At 39.2% G+C, this 21,112-nt stretch overlaps 1 protein-coding gene across 1 annotated transcript in view; it reads left to right on the plus strand.

Annotated features, from left to right (window-relative positions):
• Window positions 1–16,935, plus strand: part of CCDC148 (coiled-coil domain containing 148) — a 268,876-nt gene extending 251,941 nt beyond the window's left edge. Inside the window, exons 13-15 of the mRNA XM_022569774.2 lie at window positions 10,576–10,693; window positions 12,782–12,922; window positions 16,665–16,935. Of these exons, the coding sequence (XP_022425482.1) occupies window positions 10,576–10,693; window positions 12,782–12,922; window positions 16,665–16,811 (406 nt within the window). The 3' untranslated portion in view covers window positions 16,812–16,935. The remainder of the gene's footprint in view (window positions 1–10,575; window positions 10,694–12,781; window positions 12,923–16,664) is intronic.
• Window positions 16,936–21,112: the final 4,177 nt, after the last annotated feature.

The raw sequence follows: 21,112 nt of genomic DNA on the forward strand, positions 1-21,112 counted from the left end.
TTTTATGATTTTTAAGTAGCTGAAGTGACTAACTGTACTATAAATATTTCAGGCTAAAATTGTTGCAGCCATGTTATAAGGTATTAAACATTGGGAACATAAGTCTCAGCCTTTGGATTAGAGCGAGCCCAAAATAATTGGCTAGGCAGAATCTTGGCCCTGTCCATGGTACCCATGGTGCCACGGTGGTTCATTTCTAAGAGGATCTGGGGAGAAATACCAGACTTCTACTTAGCCATGTGTCATTAGGTTTGTTCCTAAGTTTTCATAAAAGGATGTCAACACTATACCAAGCTCAGATGCCCATTAAGGCAGAAGCTGTGCATTTAACTATCACTGTAATATAGTTACATTTGAGGGATTTAACTGAAGTCAATCCTGAAATTACATAGAGAAGAAATAAAAGATCAAAGGATTTGGGGCTTTGAAGGAGTTGGAAGTTGCAGCTATTCATGCCTTGATTGTAGCTGAAGTCATATTTCCCAGACAATGTTTTTAAATTGTGGATTTAAAAAGAGGATTTGTGTTGGAAACTTGGGTGGACAGATGAGGAGGAGCCAGTAAAATATGAGGAAAAGCAGTCAGAAATAGGATGTGCATTCATGAAGGAGGTGGTCATCAGTACCAGGCATTGTTAGGTCAAGTCAGAGGAGCTTTAAAAGGAGGCTCTGCGTTTACAATTTGGAGGCATTAGTGAGAGCAGTTTCCACAGAGTGGAAAGGTCAGAGGCCAGACTGCAGGGGGTTTTGGACTAAATCAGACTGAAAGAATTAGAGACAAAATATGGCTACTCCATTTAAGAAATTTTGCCAGGAAGGGAAAAAGAGGACGGTAGCTGAAAAGAGAGAGTTGAGAGATATGTATTTTCCCCATTTGAAGAAGTTTGTATGCAGAAGAAAAGGAACCGTGGAGGGGAGAAGGACTGAAGAAATAGGAAAGTAAAAGATTTACTTCTGGAGCAGGGACCTAGAGACGACTAGGTTTATGGTATTAAGAGCCCAGGTTTAAGGAGCAAAGGATGAATAAAGATGAGTCTTGACAAGATTGGAAGTGAACAAAGCATGGTAGGGAAAGTGAACGCTTATGGCCTTTTCAGTAAAGTAGGAGGTGAGGTTCTCTGCTAAGAGGGAGACTATCAAGCAGCTGAGGTAAATAAAATCATTCTGGAGGAGTGTTAAATGTCTAGGTAAGGTTCAAACCTCACAAATATATAATAAATTCAATAAAGAATGAGGGTTGGAAATTGTCAGAGCAGATGGGGAAAGAAAAGAAGACAATAAAAGAATATTAATGATAATGCCTTTGAAGAGATATGCCCATCGATCCAAAGCTGGAGAGAGAATTAAGTAAAATCTGATTGTGCCTCGTAGCCTGGGAGAAAAGGAAGAGGTAGAATGACAGTAAACTTCATGAGGGAAAGACCTAGCCCAGTGCCTGGCACAAAGTTCATAGTTCATAAATATTGTTGAGAAATGGAGAGCCTGATAAGCTAAAGTAGTAGCAGGTTGAGTAAGGTTAAATGAGTGAATGTAAAAAGGATGGGAGGTTGGAAGGCAGTCCATTCCTAGAGTTATGCAGCATGCAGCCTTCATCAGTATATGTGGTGACCCTAGAGATTGGAGTCAGAACAGAATCCCTCAGTGTAAAATTTTGGCAGGGAAATGGTGTTCCCAGACCAGGTTCGTTTTGCCTGACAGGCAGCAAGGCAAAACGCTGAGAAGCCAGAGGTGTGCAGCAAAGAGAGCATTTATTAGCTAAGCAGCCAAGTAAGGAGACAGGAGAACAAGTCTCAGAGCCCCCTCCCCAGAGGCAAGGGGCTCCGGGTATTTGTGGGATAAAGAATAAAGCAGCAGGATGGCCTGAGGTGTATGGAGCATGGGGAAAGTTGGTTGGAAAAAGGTGCAGCAATCATCGTTCTGCTCAGGTGTAACTAAGCTACAGGCCTCTGCATGTTCAAAAATGGAGATGCTTAGCACGATCTGAGGGTGGAGTTTTCAGCTCGCTGACATCAAAAGGTCACCTAGCGGACACTCGTGCATGCTCAGTTGGAGGGTTGGTGGTCCTATCCAGTCTTAACCAGCTCAGCTGAGCTAGACACAGCTGACTCCTAGTTCCCAGAAAGCAACTCAGGTAAACACCTTATTGTATAGGCTCCCTGCAGCTTGGAGAACATGCAAGTCTTAAAATGACCTTGATTAGTGAAAGCAGGTGAAATGGATTTGAAAATGATTACCCACAGTTTCAATAGGTGATGCCAAGCTCCAAGTTTGGTCTAAGGAGTGGGCTGTTGAAGCAGGGGAGAAGCAAATGCTGCTGGGGAATCAAGGAACTGTAAGAGTGGAGTTTTGAATAACCCTCAGGAAATGTCGGGCAGTGACCTGGGAAGCCAGTAGTTGATCCCAAGAACCCTATTAGAAAGAGGATGGTCTAACCCAAGTCAATGGATAAAACTTTTCTGGAATTGTTGGAGAGCCAGGAAAATGCTAGCCTTCTTCCCTCACCATTGTAAAAGGGTAACAATGGAAGTAGGATCACCTGGGAAGCACTGGTTTTCAGTTAAGGGAAACATTTGAAAGGAGCAGCCAAGAGTCAGTGAGATGGGGCTGCATGCTCCAGTGGAGGGAGTTTTTATCACTAACTTTGTTTAGAGTTGCTGACGCATGGTGATTAAAAGAAAAAAGAAGACAGGCTTTTATTATTGCTTTTAATTCCCGATAGACAATGCATCTTTTATTTCTTGTACCCTACTTGAAATGCTATTGGAAAGGAGTATTCTAGGAAATTTTTGAGGCTATGTGAGGGTATAAAAGGATTACTGAAAACTAGATGGAAAGGGGTAGGAGTAGTTCGAAAAGAGGAGGATAAATGTGGCAGAAATGTCTTTCTGCACTAACTTGAGGCAAGGGCTAATACGATATTTGCAACATTCTTTCAGTAACCCTCTCCTCACATCTTGTCCTATATTCTGGATTCCCAGGTTTAAGTCCTTGTTTCACAGCTGTTTATATCTCTGCATTTCTAACTCAGGTGAACTCAGATGGCTAGGTTGGAACTGATTACAACCAACAGGAAAATGTACATGACTCTTATTTATGGGTTTTCACTTCCAGCATGAAAAATATTTACCCCCCTGGAGTTGCAAGAACTATTCCCAAGGGAAGTGGCTCATAGCGGAAATGCTTTCAAGTTGTTTCTTCCTTTTTTGATTTTACTGAATAGACCCTTTAAATATCACCAGGAGTCTGAGGTTTTCAACCGTCATCAGGATACACCAGTGTTTTGTCCCCTGGAGGGAAAGAAAGAGGTTCAGTAACAGCCGTTGTTGCAACTACCCATCACTGACACTGACCCAAGCCGGGGCGGACCACTGCCACTGAGGGAACCTGTCACCCATGTGTGTTAGGGTCATGGGGGTGGGATGGGGTTGAAAGATTCTGCTCTTTTTTAAAATTGAGGGACCCTTAATTTACAATGTTGTGTTAGTTTCTGGTGTACACCAAAGTGATTCAGTCATACATATACATAAACATTCTTTTTCATATTCTTTTCCCTTACGGTTTATCACAGGATATTGAATATAGTTCCCTGTGCTATACAGTAGGACCTTGTTGTTTATTCATTCTCTATATAATGGTTTGCATCTGCTAATCCCAAACTCCCAATCCAACACTCCCCCATCCTCACCCCTGCTTGGAAACCACAAGCCTGTTCTCTATATCTGTGAGTCTCTTTCTGTTTCATAGATAAAGAACATGTGGTATATATATATATATATACAGTGGAATATGACATCACTTATATGTGGAATCTAAAATATGACACAAATTAAAGATTCTGCTCTTGAACGTCAGTAGCATGAAAGCAGGAACTTCTAGTGTGGGTCAACCCGGAGGCATATAACTGTTTAGCACATGCAACCATAAATAAGAAACCCTATCTGGGTAGTAATTTGCATCTAGTTTTGTCTTGTTAACAGTAGGCAGGTAGAGTCCCTCTAATCAAAATATTTGTCTTAGCTGTAGTTCTCAAAGTGTGGTCCCCAGACCAGCAGAACCAGCATCACCTGGAAACTTCTTAGAAATGCAGATTTTCAGACCCTGCCTCACTGCTTCTGGATCAGAAACTCTGGAGGCAATCAAGCAATCTGCACTTCAACAAGCCCTCCAGGTGATCCTGACATTAGCGCAAATTAGGGACCCAAGGGGCCAGGTGGTGCTGCACTCAGACCAGACTGCTCATTAGAATCACCTGGGTAACTTTTAACAAAATACCAATGCTGGAGCCCCCGAACCAGACTGTGATGTAATTAGAGTGGTGTGGGGCCCTGGCATCAGAGCTTTTTCTAAGTTCAGATAATTCCAATGATAGTCACAGTTGAGAACTGTCGCTTTAGAGCAATGTAAGAAGGAGCTCTTTAATTCAGGACTTTGTGATAAATTCAAAAATAATTTATTAAAACAATTTAATGTATTTTACTAGGATGTTAATTTAAGCATGCTTATATAGAATAACCCACAAATAACGTAAGATTTAAGAGGGGGGATCTTGTCTGGTTTTTATTTTTCACTATTGTTATCCTGAGCACCTGGGGCAGTGCTTGGCACATAGTAAGTGCTCAAGTAACTCTGTTGACTAATTGAATTAATCAATTAAAGACTGGAGTTCCAATAGGAACTTGCCTTTACACGGCACAAAGGAACCAGTAAGCGCTCTGAGCCAGAAGAATAGTATCTTTTTCTGGGGCTGGCGTGAGTTCATCTCCTTGTGGTTTTGCGGGTTCTCTGTGAATCCTCTTTGTTCTTGTCCCATGCTGATCTGTACCAGGATGTCACTGCTTTGTATCAGGATTCACATTACATTTGCAGGAACTGGTCTCTGCTTAGGCCCTTAGCCAGAACACCCACTGAGTCGAGTCTCATCACCCGGATGGTTAGAGGTGCGATACCGGCACTGGTTATGTTATCTCCCTTCTTTTCTCTGGGCTGGCTTCTCCACCTCCTCTCCCCCAGACCTCCACCTTTGGACAGGTGCTGCCACCTGGCCTGCCTATGTTTTGATCTGCGCACTCTTCCCTGTTGGAGTTCCCTAGAGCTCACGGAGGGGTTTTCTTTGCTTGGTGGGCAAAACTTTCTGAGTGGGGTTTAAGCCAAAACTGGATTTCCCAGCAGGCAGAAACAGGTTCACCATGCTGCTGCTCAAACCCCTGTGGCAATAGCACCTCCAGTGTGTGCCTGTTAAAGATTTCTTGTTCAATGTTGAGTAAGCCACATCACCTAAAAATGAAGTAGCAGATTTGTTTAGAAACTGCCTCTAATTCAGTAGGGCAAATTACTTCCCTGAAACATTTTTGATGGGAGTTCCATACTGGTTAGAGTAATCTAATTAAGATGTGTTGTTAATGCTGTTTTATTTACTGCTTAAGTTTTTAAAAAAAAGCACAAAAACTGTAGAACCTCCCACTACCAGCAATTATTCTGAAGTCTTTTTTCCCCTCTTGTTTGCTGTAGCTTCCTTTTAGACTGAAGTTACCTGTGTCTCCAGATAGGAGGGAGGTCAAGATTTTGTACTTAATATTTTGCCCAGTTCTTACTGAAGTTTCACTAAAGCAAAGGGAGGCTGTTACTGAAGTTCATGGTGTTTCCAAACCATTTGCATTTGTATACTCATCTCTTAGAGTGCAATACACACATAAAAATTATCCAAAATTATCCAAAAATTCTCCATTTCTACATGAAAGCTTCTTGTCCCTTCACCTACACTCAGGTCCAGAGGCTTAAACAAAATCCTTCTCAGATTATTGTTAATGCTGTGCCTGATTCTGCAGCAGCTGTTGCTTTTGAACAGTATGATGCTTTTCCTCCCCCAAGAGGAGTGGAAAAGGCCTCCTCTGCCGCACTCTCAACCTTCGTCAACTCAAGGAGCATAAAACAGACTGAGAGAAGAACCTAGGATTCCTGTTTGGGAATTCAGTGCAGAGCTTAAAGACTATTGAGTTTTGCCACTTCCTGACATTGACTTTCATAGCAACAGTTTAATTTGGAGAAAAGCTGCTACCTCAAATGGCTGAAGGTATTTATGTGGAAAATTTTCCAAATGATTGACTTTACTGTGTTGCTATTTTCTTTCCCCATGAATATGTGAGTATTTGGCTTTCTCCCAGGAGTTTTTCTGCATCACTTCTCTTTAGGCAAAGACATTTTTCTATCCAGACTGGGAAAAGAAAGATGTACCAAGAGCTTCCCCCTTTACAGTGAATTATTATTTGAGTTTAAACGATAACATCTCTAAGAATGAAGAATTTGAGTGTGTCTGTTTCCTGAAATCTTCCCTTGGCCAATCTTCATGGTAGTCAGAGTCATCTTGATCATCACTTTGGAGCCAATGCAACTGTGATCAGCTTCCTCCAGCACTGCCCTGCCTCTCTCCTCCCCGTTGGCATCAGTCTTACTGAAGGGGTTGTCTCTGCTCCCTCTTACTTCCTTATCTCCCGCTAATTCTTCAGCCACCTCTCTAATGCCGAGGTCGCCAATGCCTTCCTGTTATTTAATCCAATGATTATCTGATATTATAACTGATTTGTAGCATGTGACATTGCTGTTCCCATCTTCCTTTGCTTCTTTGCCACCATTTCTCCTCATTCTCTTAGTTTCCTCCTCTTCTGCCCCTTTCTTAAAGGTTGCTTCCTTGGGTTGTAGCAGAGTGGGGAAATTAAACTGATAATATCCCCCACCTTTTGAAAAGAAATTAAACTTCTAAATAGATGAATAAATATATATGTCTAGAATTGAAACTCTATGAGAGCCGGGTTGTTTTGTTTTAATCAGGATGGATCACCCACCCTAGAACGGTGCTTGGCACAGAGTAGGCACCCAGCCAACGAATGAATGAATGATATAAAATTTATAAATACTGAAAATATATATAGAAAAGAAGGAAAAAAAGTTGTTTCCTTGGGAACCAATGCAAGGCCTGCCTCTCTTCTTACTCTACAGTCTCTTCCTGGCTGGTGCCATCTGTCCCTCAGACTCAATCCCATGCCATTGATAAAGATCCCCATCCACTTCTCCAGCCCAGATCTTATGACAGCAGATCTGTGTCTAAACTGAACCTGATTCCTTCTCTTCCTGGTTTCTCTAAGTCCCCAGTTTTAGTGAGGGATGCCATTGTTCATCATGCAAGACAGAAACCTTAACTTCCTCTCCCCTCTTCCCATAAAAAACACTAACGATTCCTACTTATTCTATTTTCTACATAAATTTTAAATACATGTCTTCTCCCTAACTCCTACCAGCACCCCTCCCTCTGCCCTAATTCAGGAAACCATCAACTTGCATCTGGATAATTCTTTCTGGTCTTGCTTCCTTGCAATCCATCTTCCATATTATAGGAGAGAGCTTTCTGATCCCATTGCCCTGATCAAAGCCCTCATGCTTGCAAAGCCCCCGCCGTCTGGCCTCTCTTGCCTCCCCAGCCTCAGCTCTTGGCACTCCTCACCTTACATTTTTCATTTTTGGTCATTCCAAATATTTTTCAGTTCTTCAAAAGTACCGTGTTCTTCCACCTTTTGGGCCTTCATATTGCCATTTCTTTTTTTCTACCTAGAACATTCTTTCTATTCTCTCCCCATCTGGAGAATTCCTTCTCCCTTTTTAGATCTGAAATTCAGACCACTTCCTGTTGGATGCTCCCCTGAATGCCCCAAGTCTGGCAAAGGTACCTCTCCCATGACCTCTGCCCCATTGTCCCATCAGAGCAAGAGTCCCCCTGTGTCATAATTGCCTGGGTCTTTGTATCGGCATTATATGGTCACTTCTGTGAGGACAGGAGTGTGTCTCCTGTGTCGAAATCGTATCTCCAGTGCTTAGCACAGTGATGGATGCAGAGAGGTGCTCAAATTTTTGTTGAAGCAATGAGTGAGTCTCAAAGTAAAGCATGAGCCAACTTTCTTTATCACACAGCCTCAAATGCCTCACTCTGCAACCTCTTCCTCACTAGTCAAGCTCCTCCAAATAAAACAACTATTACTTTCCCACAAAGCAGCCAAAACTTTGCTGCAGACAAAGCAACCTATACATCCAGAGGAAGAGAAACTTTTCAAAAGTTCTGAGAATTAACATATGGTAATTGTCAAATCCCAGGGTGTCTTTTTTTTTTGCGGTACGCGGGCCTCTCACTGTTGTGGCCTCTCCCGTTGCGGAGCACAGGCTCCGGACGCGCAGGCTCAGCGGCCATGGCTCACGGGCCCAGCCGCTCCGCGGCATGTGGGATCCTCCCAGACCGGGGCACGAACCCGTGTCCCCTGCATCGGCAGGCAGATTCTCAACCACTGCGCCACCAGGGAAGCCCCCAGGGTGTCTTTTAATTGAACCTTCACAGTAGTTCACTTAGCTTGTACTCAGTGCTTAAACTGAGTAGAGCCTCATTAGGGAGGTTGTGTCATGCCTTAGTGAACCTGGAGGGAAAGAGAAATAGAGCTCTCCATGACAGGGAGGCGGCAAAGAAGGGGAGCAATCTGGTCTTCAGATTCTTTAATCCATGTAGCTGACTGTACTGACTCCTGAAATGGGAGATGATGGCGGAGAACAGCCACAGCCATCAAGTGAGGCTAGGATCTTCCTTCCAAACCCCATTCTGGGTTTTGTCCTCGAAAAGCATCTGCTGCCTGCTTCCCTTCTGTCCTTTCCCAGAGCACCTTCTTCAGTGCCAGCCTCAGGAGCAACCTGATTTTAAAGACGGTTTCCTCCCCAGGAGCAAATCATTGAGGGAACCATGTAACTACCAGGTTCAGCCCTCCAGTGCTTTTCTTGGCCTCTCTGTCACTGCTCATCCACTTTCTCTGTTCTAGCCACCATGAACCCTTTCCTGCTCAGGGCTGTGACGAGGTGGGCAAGTGAGGCCCCCGGGGATGCAAAACTGAAGAAGTCGCCCACTCTTGGATGCCAGCGCTGCACGTGCAGGAGCCTGAATGCGAGTGCCTCCCTGGACTCACCCCCATTCCGGCTCCTGCTCTGTCCCACTTTGGCCACTGTGTCTCCTGGCCTCTGCAAATTCTAGTCCTCCAGACCCAGCTCAGATGCTGCCTCCTCTAAAGAGCTCTTGCTGAAGTTCACCAGTCTCTCTCACAGCCCAGCAAGTAGTCATCGCACCTTACTCTGAATTCTCAGTGGACCTTATTTATACCTCTCTGAAGACACTGTATACCTTGTTTAGTTCTTGGGCTTGTCTGTGTCTCTGTTAAACTACAAACTGTTTAAGAACAGTCATTTTCTCAGTGTGCTTTCAATATCTAGCACAGGGTTTGGCACATATAAGTCAGTGAGGTGAGTGGGGTTGTCAGGAAGAGAAGAGAGAAGAGCATAGTGGTTAGTTGCATGGAGGCGAGAGGGTGAGGAGTAGGCATGGGCCCTGGGGCCAGTCTGCCTGGGTTTGACCTCAGGCTCTGCCATTAACTGGGTGTGAGAGCTTGGACAATTTACGTCACTTGTCTATGCCTCCATTTCTTTATCTTTAAAATGGGATCAATAGTGATACCCTAACGTGGGATCAATAGCGGTACCCCAACATGTGATGTCTAATTGAGCTAAAAGAGGTAAAGCCCTTAGCACAAGACTTGGTGCCTAGTGAACACCTCAGTAAATGTCGGGATTCAGAATAAAAAAGGGTCTAGCGAAGGGATATCCATGGAAAATGCAGGTGTGCGCGCTAGGGTAAAGCACATTTGTGACTGATGCCATAGAGGAAGTTAAATCTAAACCGTTAATGATAGAAGACAGAGGCAACGGCCACCTACTCCCTCGAGAACCCAGGTGCCTACTGTTTTTGAAAAGACAAATCTTATCTCTACAAAGAAGATGGTTAGGGGGGCTGCCTGAAAAGGCAGCCGAGGAGACCCAAATGAACCTGGGAGTATTAAAACAGATATTTAAATATGCCGTTTTAATATCTGCTGTTAAGGGGGATGGAAACAGAATGCTAAGGGAAAGTCATGTTTTTGCTGCCATCTACAGTCAAAGTGCAGTTTTCAAAGTTTCTTAACACACACACACACACACACACACACACACACACAGTTATGAATAACAGTATGGAGTTTGGTTTAAAGTCTAGTAATTGAGATACTTTGGGCATATTATTCTAGTATTTTATTTACCAGTGTTTCTAAAATTATGTATATTTAATCAGTAATATAGCCTTTTTAACATCTCAAATTGTGTTAGAACTTATCAGAAGACGGCTGAAATAAGAGCGAGGCTTTTATCTGTCGGGTTGGATTAGCTGCAGCTGTGGCAGATGACATTTCATACAAAGATTTTAATGAAGAAAGAGATAGATTTGATTTTACCCCATGTTTTCCTGCCCCATGACCTGCAGTTCTATGATTGTTATTAGAATTATCATAAATTGTATTTTATACAAGCATCCTTTATTGTTTTGATATGAGAAATCAACCAAAAGCAAGTAAAAACAGTATGACAGTGATGTCACTTATGAGTTGCCTTCTGTCCCTATGCACCCATCCACGTAATCTCCATTATCATGATGTTTTCCTAACTTTCCTGTGCATTATTTTTAAAGGGTTAAATATAGACGAGAATTATTGGAAAAGCGTTTGTTGGAGAAAAAAGAAGTGACCCTTCAAGAAGCACTTGAAGAAGCAGAGAGAGAGAAGCGAATAGAAGCCCTGAGGAAACAGGTGTTTTTAATTTGGAAAATTTCATGGGTGGTTTAAAAAAATGTTTCTAAGTGCTCTTAATAACATTATTACTAGGGCTTAGTTCATGACATCTGCTATATAAAATGTAACTTTCCCAAATTGGGACACTGGTCTTCATTGCTGGGAGCAATTAGATTTATGTTGAACCATTTCCAGTTTCTTAGTGTATTAAAAGAATTTTATCAGCACCTTTAAAATAGCTCTCCCAAGATTTAAATGCATCCATATTACCTCTAGTTTATAAGCTGAATAGTATCCATGTACAGCAGTGAAACTCTGCATCTAGCCGAAAGATTTTACTCTCCTCGAAAAAATGTGGTGGAGATTGAGCAAAATATTCCTCCCTAGGGTAGGAACCTCTGTTTGGAAACATCCGACAGTCAACAAACAGGTTAAAAACCACTTTATAAAAATACTGTTTTTGTGGAGAAATAAAAGTCTCCCATTGCTTTGGCTCGTAAAAGTAGGCAAAAGTTCCAAAGGTAGTAGTCGGCAAGAGCAAGAATTTAAGACCTTGGGAAATGTAATAAAATAGTTTTACTTGGTAATTTTTCATAGTTTTTAACCTGAAAGTGATTAGCTCAACTCACAAGCTCTAAAGTCTTCATTGACACCATTTCCCAGCTGATAGGAAATGACTGTCTGGTTTCTTTTCTCTGTCAGTGAAGGCAGTATAGAATCTTGGGTAAGAACTTGGCCTCTGGTGTCCTTCAAAACTGGTACAACCTGGTTCACTACTTACTGACAGAGAAAACTTAGGTCTTTTAACCTCCCTAAGCTTCATTTCTTCCTCTGAAAAATGGGAATCATAATAATAGTACCTACTTCACAAGTTTGTAGTAATGTGCATTCACATTACTCTTCTAAATGCTTTTAGCTTTTAGGTTTTACCTCATTTAATCTCTACCACAACCCTATGATGTAGGAATTATTATTATTCCTACTTCATAGAAAACTGAGGAGGCCCAGAGGTTCCCCAAAGTCACATAGCTAGTAAATGTCAAACTGGATTCAAACCAAGGAAGTCTAGTTAAATGAAATATTTAGTAAAGAGGAAGTGTAAATGCATACAACTATTATATCATCTTTTATAAAATAGATTATAGGAATATATTCCTATACTTTGAATTTAAGTCCTGGTCATCTTAGATTCAACAAAATTTAAATTATTCAATCATTAGCAAATAGTGATATACCATGGTCTTTGGGAGACAAAACTTAATGTCACTCTTACTAAACACATTCTTGTTCAAAATACAATTTTGATAACTACAGAGTCCATATGATTAGGATTCTTTCCATCTGTGAGCCCTTTGAAAGAGGAAATATCTGTGCCCGTTATCTGTAATCAGTGTTTAGAACTACAGTAAAAGACATTTTGGCTAGGAAACCTATAATAATTAAAGTATGTTCAACCCCCAGTTATGTCATTACAATTTCTAAATGGCATTAAAAATGCCATTTTCTTAATGCTAATTCTTGACTTTAGGAATTAACAGGCAGGTGTTATTAATGGTGCATATAATTTACAAAATTAGTGGCTTCTTTTCATTAGGATACAGGTTTGAACAATTTCAATTATCATAAAGGACAAGGGCATTTGGGTTGAAACGACTCTGCAGTTTTTCACTGGAAGGGGAAACAATGGTTTTTAACAGTCCCTGGAAATCTAGTTGCCTGGTACAATGAAAACTCACCCGTCTTGCTGAATAATGCCAACACACATGACTTTACCCATAAATGACATGCTCTAGATTCAGCTTAATCAGATTAAACTTTCTAGAAAGCTTCATGGGGTTGTTACCATGGCCGTAGATTGCTAGTGGTTAAAAATTAATGTTTTCTACTTTTGGTTACTTTCAAGGTGGTTGAATATGTGGGTTTTCTATATAAAATTTCCCTTGACTTTGGATGAAAAAGAAATTTTTATCTAAATTTAATCATAACTGTAATTATGTAATCTTTAATAAAATTTCTTAACTTTAATGGACATTATCATTAATAATGTTGCCCAGAAGCATTTTGCTTGTATCTTGTTCCAAGTAGCCATGCTTTTTCTTCTTTTAGGTTGCTATTGTCGCTCAATTTGATCCTGTTAGAATGATGTCAGACACAATGGCATCAAAAGCGAGGATGGGTATTGGAATCGAAGAAGAATTTATTCTTCAAAAGCCACTCTTCACATTGAATACATACAATGAACAGCAGGTAATTATGGAAATTAGCACGATTGATGCAAAAGCCATGATGATAAGAATTGTAGAAGTGTGTGTTTTGGGTTACAAATTATTTTCAATATTTACATTTAAATACCATCCATATTAGCATAATTTTTATTTCTAAGTGAGAGCACATAATTACTGAACAATTCTTAATATAAAATAGTTGATAGGTGACCATAGAACAAAACACTTTATGTAGAAATGTTATGTCATTGAAAATTATTTTAATCTAAAAAATAATTTTATAAAATTTTAAAGTTTTGTTAATACTGTATTTTGTTTAAATATTTATCATATTCAGAATTTTTTAATGCATAACATAAATCCTATTAAAGAAACAGCTAATGGTACTGATAAGACAAAGCAGAGGGAAGCTTTCTGAAATTAAAATGAACAGAAAATAATGTATCAGAGCTAACGATGAAACATTTGCTGTGGGAAAAGGTATTAAGAGGTTATTTAACTGTTTCTAGGAACTTCTGAATCATTTTAATCTGTTTCTATAGCTGAGAAAAGATTTTTAAAGGTTTTTTTAGATGGATGGATGGAAGAGAAGGAGCCAGGACATATGAATGAATGGATATCACTGAAGTTAAGGGAGAAAGTAGTTGTTAACTTTACAAATCTAAGAAAAGCTAAATGCTTATTTAATTATTTAAAAAGCAGGAAACTTCATCCATTCACTCACTGACAAATAAATCGAGTGTGCCTCATTTATGCACTGCATACTTTGCTAGGGAATAAAAAGATGAACAATTCACATATTAATTGGGCAAATATTTATGGAACATATACTGTATCTGGCACTGAGCCTGGTGCCAGGGCTGCATCCTGAGCAAGATAAACTTGTCCTGTGTGGAGGAAGTGAGCAGGGGAGTTGCTCTGGGAAGGAAAGTAGCATGCATGGGAATAACTCAACTAGGGTGAGATTGCCTCCGGCTAAGGGCTGCAGCGTCAAGAGGAAGGGAATGAACTGGCAGCCCTGAATGGGAAGTCAGAGAAATGGAAAAGGGGAAACTAAGCTCCATCTTAGTTGAGGAATTTTGGCAGCAGTGACAGAATTCATTCCAGATAATTTAAGTTAAAAACAAACAACAGCAAAACTGGATTGGGGGGAGGGGTGGGTGTAGGGAGAGGGATTAATTAGAAAATGCACGGGTATCTCCAGAAGCCAAAGCAGGGAGGGCAGTTGGGCTTACAAAGAATTGAAGTCAGAAGCTGAAAAGCTTTCAGGTACCTGGGCTGAGGAAATAAGTGCTTCACCAAGCAGAAGAGGGTGACCCTTACCGGTATGTGTTCAGTGTAAGGTACATGGTAAGGGTGGGTGCTGGGGGATGAGACTGGAGACATAAATTCCGGTCAGACTGTGAAAAGTATAGTAGATCTTACTTGCTAAGACTTTTGACCTTTATCCTGTGAGCAGAGGTCAGACTTTGAAGCAGGTGAATTATATAATCAGCTTTATGTTATAGCAATGTGTCCTGAATGGAAAATTGGTGGAGGTGGAGTCAGGTCCTTTGAAGATGGTGGAGCCCTCATAGAAATGGCATGGAGTGAGGGGAGGGTGGCCTGGCAGGGGCATGGATGGCTCTGGCTGAGAAGAGGAGGGGGATAATGAGTGAGGGTGATTCTAAACTAGGCAGTGAGTGATATTGAGAAGAGCCTGCATTTTGGATTGAAATCCACATCCACTATTTACTGGCTGTGTGAACTTGTGTAAGCTATTAACATCTTTATGTCTTGTTTACTTCATCTGTAAAACAATTTGTAAGGTTCTTGTGAGGATTAGTATAATAAATGTCAATTGCCTAGAATATTGTCTGGCACCTAGTAGTAATTCAGTAAATTATAATCATTAGGTGGTGCTGCCATTAATCATATAAGAATTCAGAAGGAAAAGCGGACTTAGGGAGAGAGCATTTATTTTGTTCATATCAGGTTTAGGTTGAAGATGTCTAATACACACTTACAGGAAACTGATGGGCTTCATCTGGGTAGGAGAATTGGGGAAATGGAGGTCAGTATGTGAGGGAGATCTTCATTTCACTTGATACGTATTGAAAAAAACAGAATTATGAAAACATTTTAAAACTCACAGTTCTGGAGCTGGGGGGGGAAAGGTGAATCCTGGAGATAATGAGGACGTCAACAGCACACAGGTGGAGCATGAATCCTTCAAAGTGGATGAGAGTGACCAGGGAGACTCTTTTGGAGCAAAAGAGGAGAAACCTAGGTCTAAGGCTCAAATACGTTGCTTTTCAGACAAAAATCTCAGTGTTATTCCTGACTTATATGCATCGTTGCCCCTAGTCCTTGTATTGATCAGTTGCCAAGTTCTATTGATTCTTCCCTTCATAGTATTTTGGACAGTTCTCTCTTCCTTGCTACCAGCCAATTTTAGGCATTTATTATTTCATGTCTAGACAATTGTAGTCGATTCTTAAGCACTCTCCCTGCCTCCGTCTCTTCTTTCTCTGCCACCTTAATTTATCGTGAACTTGTAATCAGATGCATCTTCTTATGCAACAGCAATGATTATATTAGTTCCATGCTGAAAACAGAAACACAACCTCAGTAGCTCCCCAGGCTCCTTGGCATAGCCTTCAAGCCTTTAAAATTCAAGTCCCAGTCTTAGAAGTGTCCTTTTTCAGTGTTCCCCAATGGTACCAAGTACTCTACCCAGATTACCCCAATCCCAACTTAACCTATTTCGTCTCTGATTTTGCATGTGCCTTTCTTTCTTGATCTCTCTTCCTCCCCCAGCCCCATCCCCAGCTTTATAGAAGAGTAAGTTGAACTTTAAAGTTAGCTCAAGTTGTCCTCCTTACCTGAGACCATCCTAGTCTCGTTGGCACCAGGAGATGTCTCTCCGTATTCTACTACTCTTGGAGCATCTGTCACATGTTGCCACGGACTGTAGTTATCTGGGTACATTTTTTTACCTCTGTTAGTGTAAGAGCTCCTTGAAGGAGGGGTTGCTTTCAATGGCTTATTATCCCATCCTCTAGGGGGACTTCAAGTTCATGTAAAATGTTTCATTAGCTGAAAGCCATACGTGGCCACCTTCTTATCATTGCAAACAGTGTCTGTTGACATTAATATTCATAGAAGGAGGAATAATGTCCAATCAGCTATAAATGAAAAGGGAAATTGAACTACTCATATGTCTATACCCCTTAGAGTCAGATTGATGGAAGCATTTTCTAGTTCTGCTTGAAATAGAAATCTGGCCTTGGAAGAAAAGTTCTATTGATTTTGTTTTTCAAGTAGTGGCCATGTGTTTGAACTTAATTTACATATTTCCAAATGATGGAGAAATTAAAATGTCTGTTTAAAGACAGATTTACAAGGTTGTGGTTTAGGTTTAATCAATGGTTGTTTATATTTTATAATTACAGCTAACAATAAATAACAAATCAATGATCGTACTGAAAGTAAGCTTCTTTTATCCCATCTTTTAATAATTTTAATGTTTTATTTTGACTAATCTAGTATACAATATTCTGTACATCTTATGTTGGAAACCACTGATATACTGGAAAGTAATAATGTCAAAAGTTTGGATATTTTCAGTAAGTTCAGAATATAGTCACTGTATACACAGAATTTACTGTCATCTAGTCATCTATCCAGTAAAAACAAATTACACGGCTTGGGGAAATACAGAACTAAATGATAAAATTTACTTCAATGAAATGCTATTTATTTAAATCATTTTATTTCTACAGATAATTTCTGACCCTAGACTTCGTTTTGAGTTAGCACTTCGAGAAGCTGGACTTCATAAAACATTTTATGCCAAGGAGATATTACCAAAAATCGGTCCTCAAAAACCTCCAAGAAAAGATACAGAGTCTACTGTATTCAAAATCTAGAGTTCATCCTCAAATCATATTATACATAAATAAGATTTTTCTTTGAATACATTTATATGGATAACAATACTACTTTCTAAAATTTTTTCAAATATCAGACATAGAAATCATAGCATCTGTTAAAAACAACTTTTTCTTTTATGATTCTTAGACTTTTATGCACTATTTCCAATATCTTTGTTATGTTTAATAGTACTAAATTCTCCAAAGACTATGGAACTTAATTATGACACATATGGGACATATATTATCATTTAGTAAATTGAATTTTGGAGGTTGCATTATGCCATAAAAAGAGCTCAAAATAACCATTTGCAAAAATTACAGTTTATGTTGCTACTACCTACTAATGTTCATTTCTGCTTGTTATTTCAGAATTTGAGTTTTTTAATTATGGAAGTTTCATTATCATTAATACTTCTATTATTTCTCGATTACTATAAGAGGAGACTCAACCTTTCTCTAAATTTAGAAGCCAATTTGGTATACCATGTTTACTGCAAACCAATCATCCAAACAACTTCATTTTGCAAATTAACCTGTAAGAATAAATTAGAAATTAGAAATAGCATCTCAAGCATAAGGATATCTGTTTTGGCTTGGAAAAATGTATTTGTATGGTTGTTTGGAAGGAATGTTTTAAAATTCAGAATGCTATCAAAATTTCCATGTTATCTATTAAATATCTAGATGATTTTATAGAAAGGAAGTGTTTCAAATAAAACTCAAGCATAATTTTTTACTATTTCTAAACAATCACACAAATACAAGTAGCTGGTGATACACAGCAGGAGGTAGTGTCACTATTTTGAGAACCATGGAGTTGATACTTGTGGTTATGATGAAAATATTAGTTGAGGTTTGGGCAGCAGCCTAGATGCTGGCTATGCCCAGACTCAGACCTTATTAATTTTCTTTGTTTTTTAAAATAGTATTAATAATAGTTATCATTCATTGAGCACAAACTGTGCTCAGTACCCTATATGTACTTTACATGTAATGTCTTACTTGACCATCATAACAACCTTATGAGATCGTCATCCGCATTTTACAGATAAGGAAATAGATTCAGGAAGGTAAAATAATATGCCCTAGATCAGTTGTTTGTCAAACTGTGGGTCATTAAATCAATCTAGTGAGTCCTGACCAGTATTTTTTAAATGACACAAAATAAAATAAATCTGAAATCCATGTGTGATTTGGGTTTCATCCCCTCTCAGTTCCACAAGAATTTCTCTTGTTTGGTTACCCTCTTTCTCTCCTATGTCTTCAAGTTCTCCTTCAGCATACATATACGCTCAAATAAATTCCACTTAAAAAATCGATTTCCATTAACCCCACATTTTCCCCTAGCCACCAGGCTATTTCTCTGCTCCTCTTCTTAAGTGAACGTCTTGAAAATGTTGCCTCTAGATATTTGGTTTCTTCTCACTTTCTAGTTACGGTCACTCGTTCTGAGCTAGCTTTGCCCTCACCCTCCACTGACACTGCTCTTAGCAAGGGCACCAGTTAACTCCATACTGACAAATTTGATGACCATTTTCAGTCTTCATCTTACTGACTTCATGGCAGCCTTTAACTCTGTTGACAACCACCCCATCTTGGAACATGTTCTTCTCTTGGCTTCTATGACACCAGTCTGCTTTACCTCCTGTTTCTTTAGTCACTCCTCAATCTTCTTGGCTGACGCCCCCATCTCCATTGATCTCTAAGTGATGGAGAGTTCTGGGATTAGACCTTCTAGCTGTCTTTCTTTACTGTTGAATTGCTCAAGGGAAGATCCTTAAACACTATATTTTAGTTTTAGTTATAAAATTATGTCTGAGTGTCTTTTAATCTATAGGCCTCCCCCTCCATCCTTGTTTTTTTCCCTTGAAATGTATTTGTTTGAAAAAACAAATATATTTACATGTAGAATTTCTTATGTTGGATTTTTTTGATGGTGTCCTCCTGGTGTAGTTTAATATGTTCCTCTGTCCTGTGTTCTTTGTGTGTGCTATAAATTGGTAGTTGAACTTAGAAGCTATATTAGATTTAGGTTCTTTTTTTTTTTTTCAAGACCACTTAATTTTACTGTTGTGTTCTGCCATCTGAGCATTTTTTTTTAATGTTAGCTATTACTAATTCTTAATGCCTAGAGCCATTAATTAATTATAGATTACATGCTAGAAATTCTGTAATTCAATCATTCCTTCTTTATTAGTGGAAACCTTATATGAAGAAAAATTTCCCTCTTCTCTGTTTGGTAGAGAAGATAAGAAATGTAAGCTAAGTGTTTGAGCCTTTTTTTTCCCATTAACTTATGAGGTTTGAAAATAATGAATTGGCTTTCTAATATCATCCAAAGGTGATCAGTTTTGTTGTATCTTTATGGAGTCATAGATTTAAAGGAATTTGATGTTTCAATCTGTTGAAGTATTATCCTTATTGCTGCTCAAATTATCTCCTCCTTGCCCAAAGGAAGTCTTTTCAGTTAGGCTCATGGGTTCTTTAAAGACAACTTAATAGACTTGATAACTTCCTTGCTATTCTAGTTATCTATTGCTTTTTAACAAAACTTAGTGGTTCAAAACTACATTTTTTTTTTTTTTTTTTTTTTTTTTTACTATCTTTCATGGTTTCGTGGGTTGACTGGGCTTTGCTGTATGGTTCTTGCTTGGAATTTGTATTAACTTTATATCACTGTTGTAACAAATTACCACAAACTTAGTGGTTTGAACAATACAAATTTATTATTGTTCGGAAGGTTGGAAGTCTGATTTGGGTCTCACTGGGCTAAAATCAAGACGTCAGCAGGGCTGCATTCCCACCTGGAGACTCTAGTGGAAAATCTGTTTCTTTGCCTTTTCCAGCTCCTAGAGGCTGCTCACATTCCTTAGCGAAAATGTTAGAAATATAATATATTATTCATTTACATTATCTCACATTTTATACACAACAAACAGTCTTAGAATAAAATACCAGTATGATAAAAACAAGAACAATAAAAAATTCTATGCACTTTCTATTCTTTTTCCTTTTGTTATAGTTGTACTTTATATTGTCAAAGATTATGTAAATATTATATTCTCTCTTAGCTCTAATTTAATCTTAGTTCTATAAGTAAATATGTATTTACTGATTGCCACCAATCTTTATATCAGTGTTTTTCTTCTCATTTTGGTTGTCTGTTTTCTAGAAAAATCTTCAGAAATTACTCATGGAAACAATATTTTCTGAATTCTTGAATGTTGATAACAGTTTGTCAGAGTTCTTTATAGTTGAAAGTCCGTTTTGCCTGAGTATCAGATACTTTATTTACATTTACTTTCCTTAGCATAAAATGTCAAAAGGCTGGTTATAATCCGATTTTAATTTCCCTGATGATCACTTGATCTTTTGCCTGATTGTACCAACGATATTTTTTTTTCTAATCACATAGTAGTTTTTTTTGAATTATATATCTGTTTTTTTTTTTTTTTATTTAACATCTTTATTGGGGTATAATTGCTTTACGATGGTGTGTTAGTTTCTGCTTTATAACAAAGTGAATCACACATAGTAGTTTTATGGACTTGATTTTTTTTTTTTTTTTTTTTTTTGCTGTACGCGGGCCTCTCACTGTTGTGGCCTCTACTGTTATGGAGCACAGGCTCCGGACGCGCAGGCTCAGCGGCCATGGCTCACGGGCCCAGCCGCTCCACAGCATGTGGGATCTTCCAGGACCGGGGCACGAACCTGTGTCCCCTGCATCAGCAGGCGAACTCTCAACCACTGTGCCACCAGGGAAGCCCTATGGACTTGATCTTGATGTTGGCCATTCTGGGTCAGTATACCTTTCACAATATAAATTTAATTTTATTTCAGGATATTTTTAAAATTATAATTATTAGTATTATGCTCCCTTTTAATTTTTTCCCTAAGGACCTCTTTTATAGTATTATGCTATGTTGGATCTTCTTTGCTCATAGTCTTTGTCACTTTCTCTTGAATCCCTTTGATCTCTTTATTTTTCCCAGGTTTTGAAAATCTTTTTGTATAGAATTTCATTCCTTTTTAAGGCTGAATAATATTCCACTGTATTTACATACCACTTTTTAAATTTTTTAATTTAATTTTATTTTTAAAATCATTTATTTATTTATTTTATTTTTGGCTGCATTGGGCCTTCATTGCTGTGCCCGGGCTTTCTCTAGTTGTGGCGAGCAGGGGCTACTCTTTGTTGCGGTGCATTTGCTTCTCATTGCGGTGGCTTCTCTTGTTGCAGAGCATGGGCTCTAGGCATGTGGGCTTCAGTAGTTGTGGCTTGTGGGCTCAGTAGT

This window comes from Delphinapterus leucas, chromosome 8 (genome assembly GCF_059928025.1).
Source record: "Delphinapterus leucas isolate spDelLeu-1000000601 "Yukka" chromosome 8, BTC_Dleu_Yukka2, whole genome shotgun sequence".
Taxonomy (NCBI): Eukaryota; Metazoa; Chordata; class Mammalia; order Artiodactyla; family Monodontidae; genus Delphinapterus; species Delphinapterus leucas.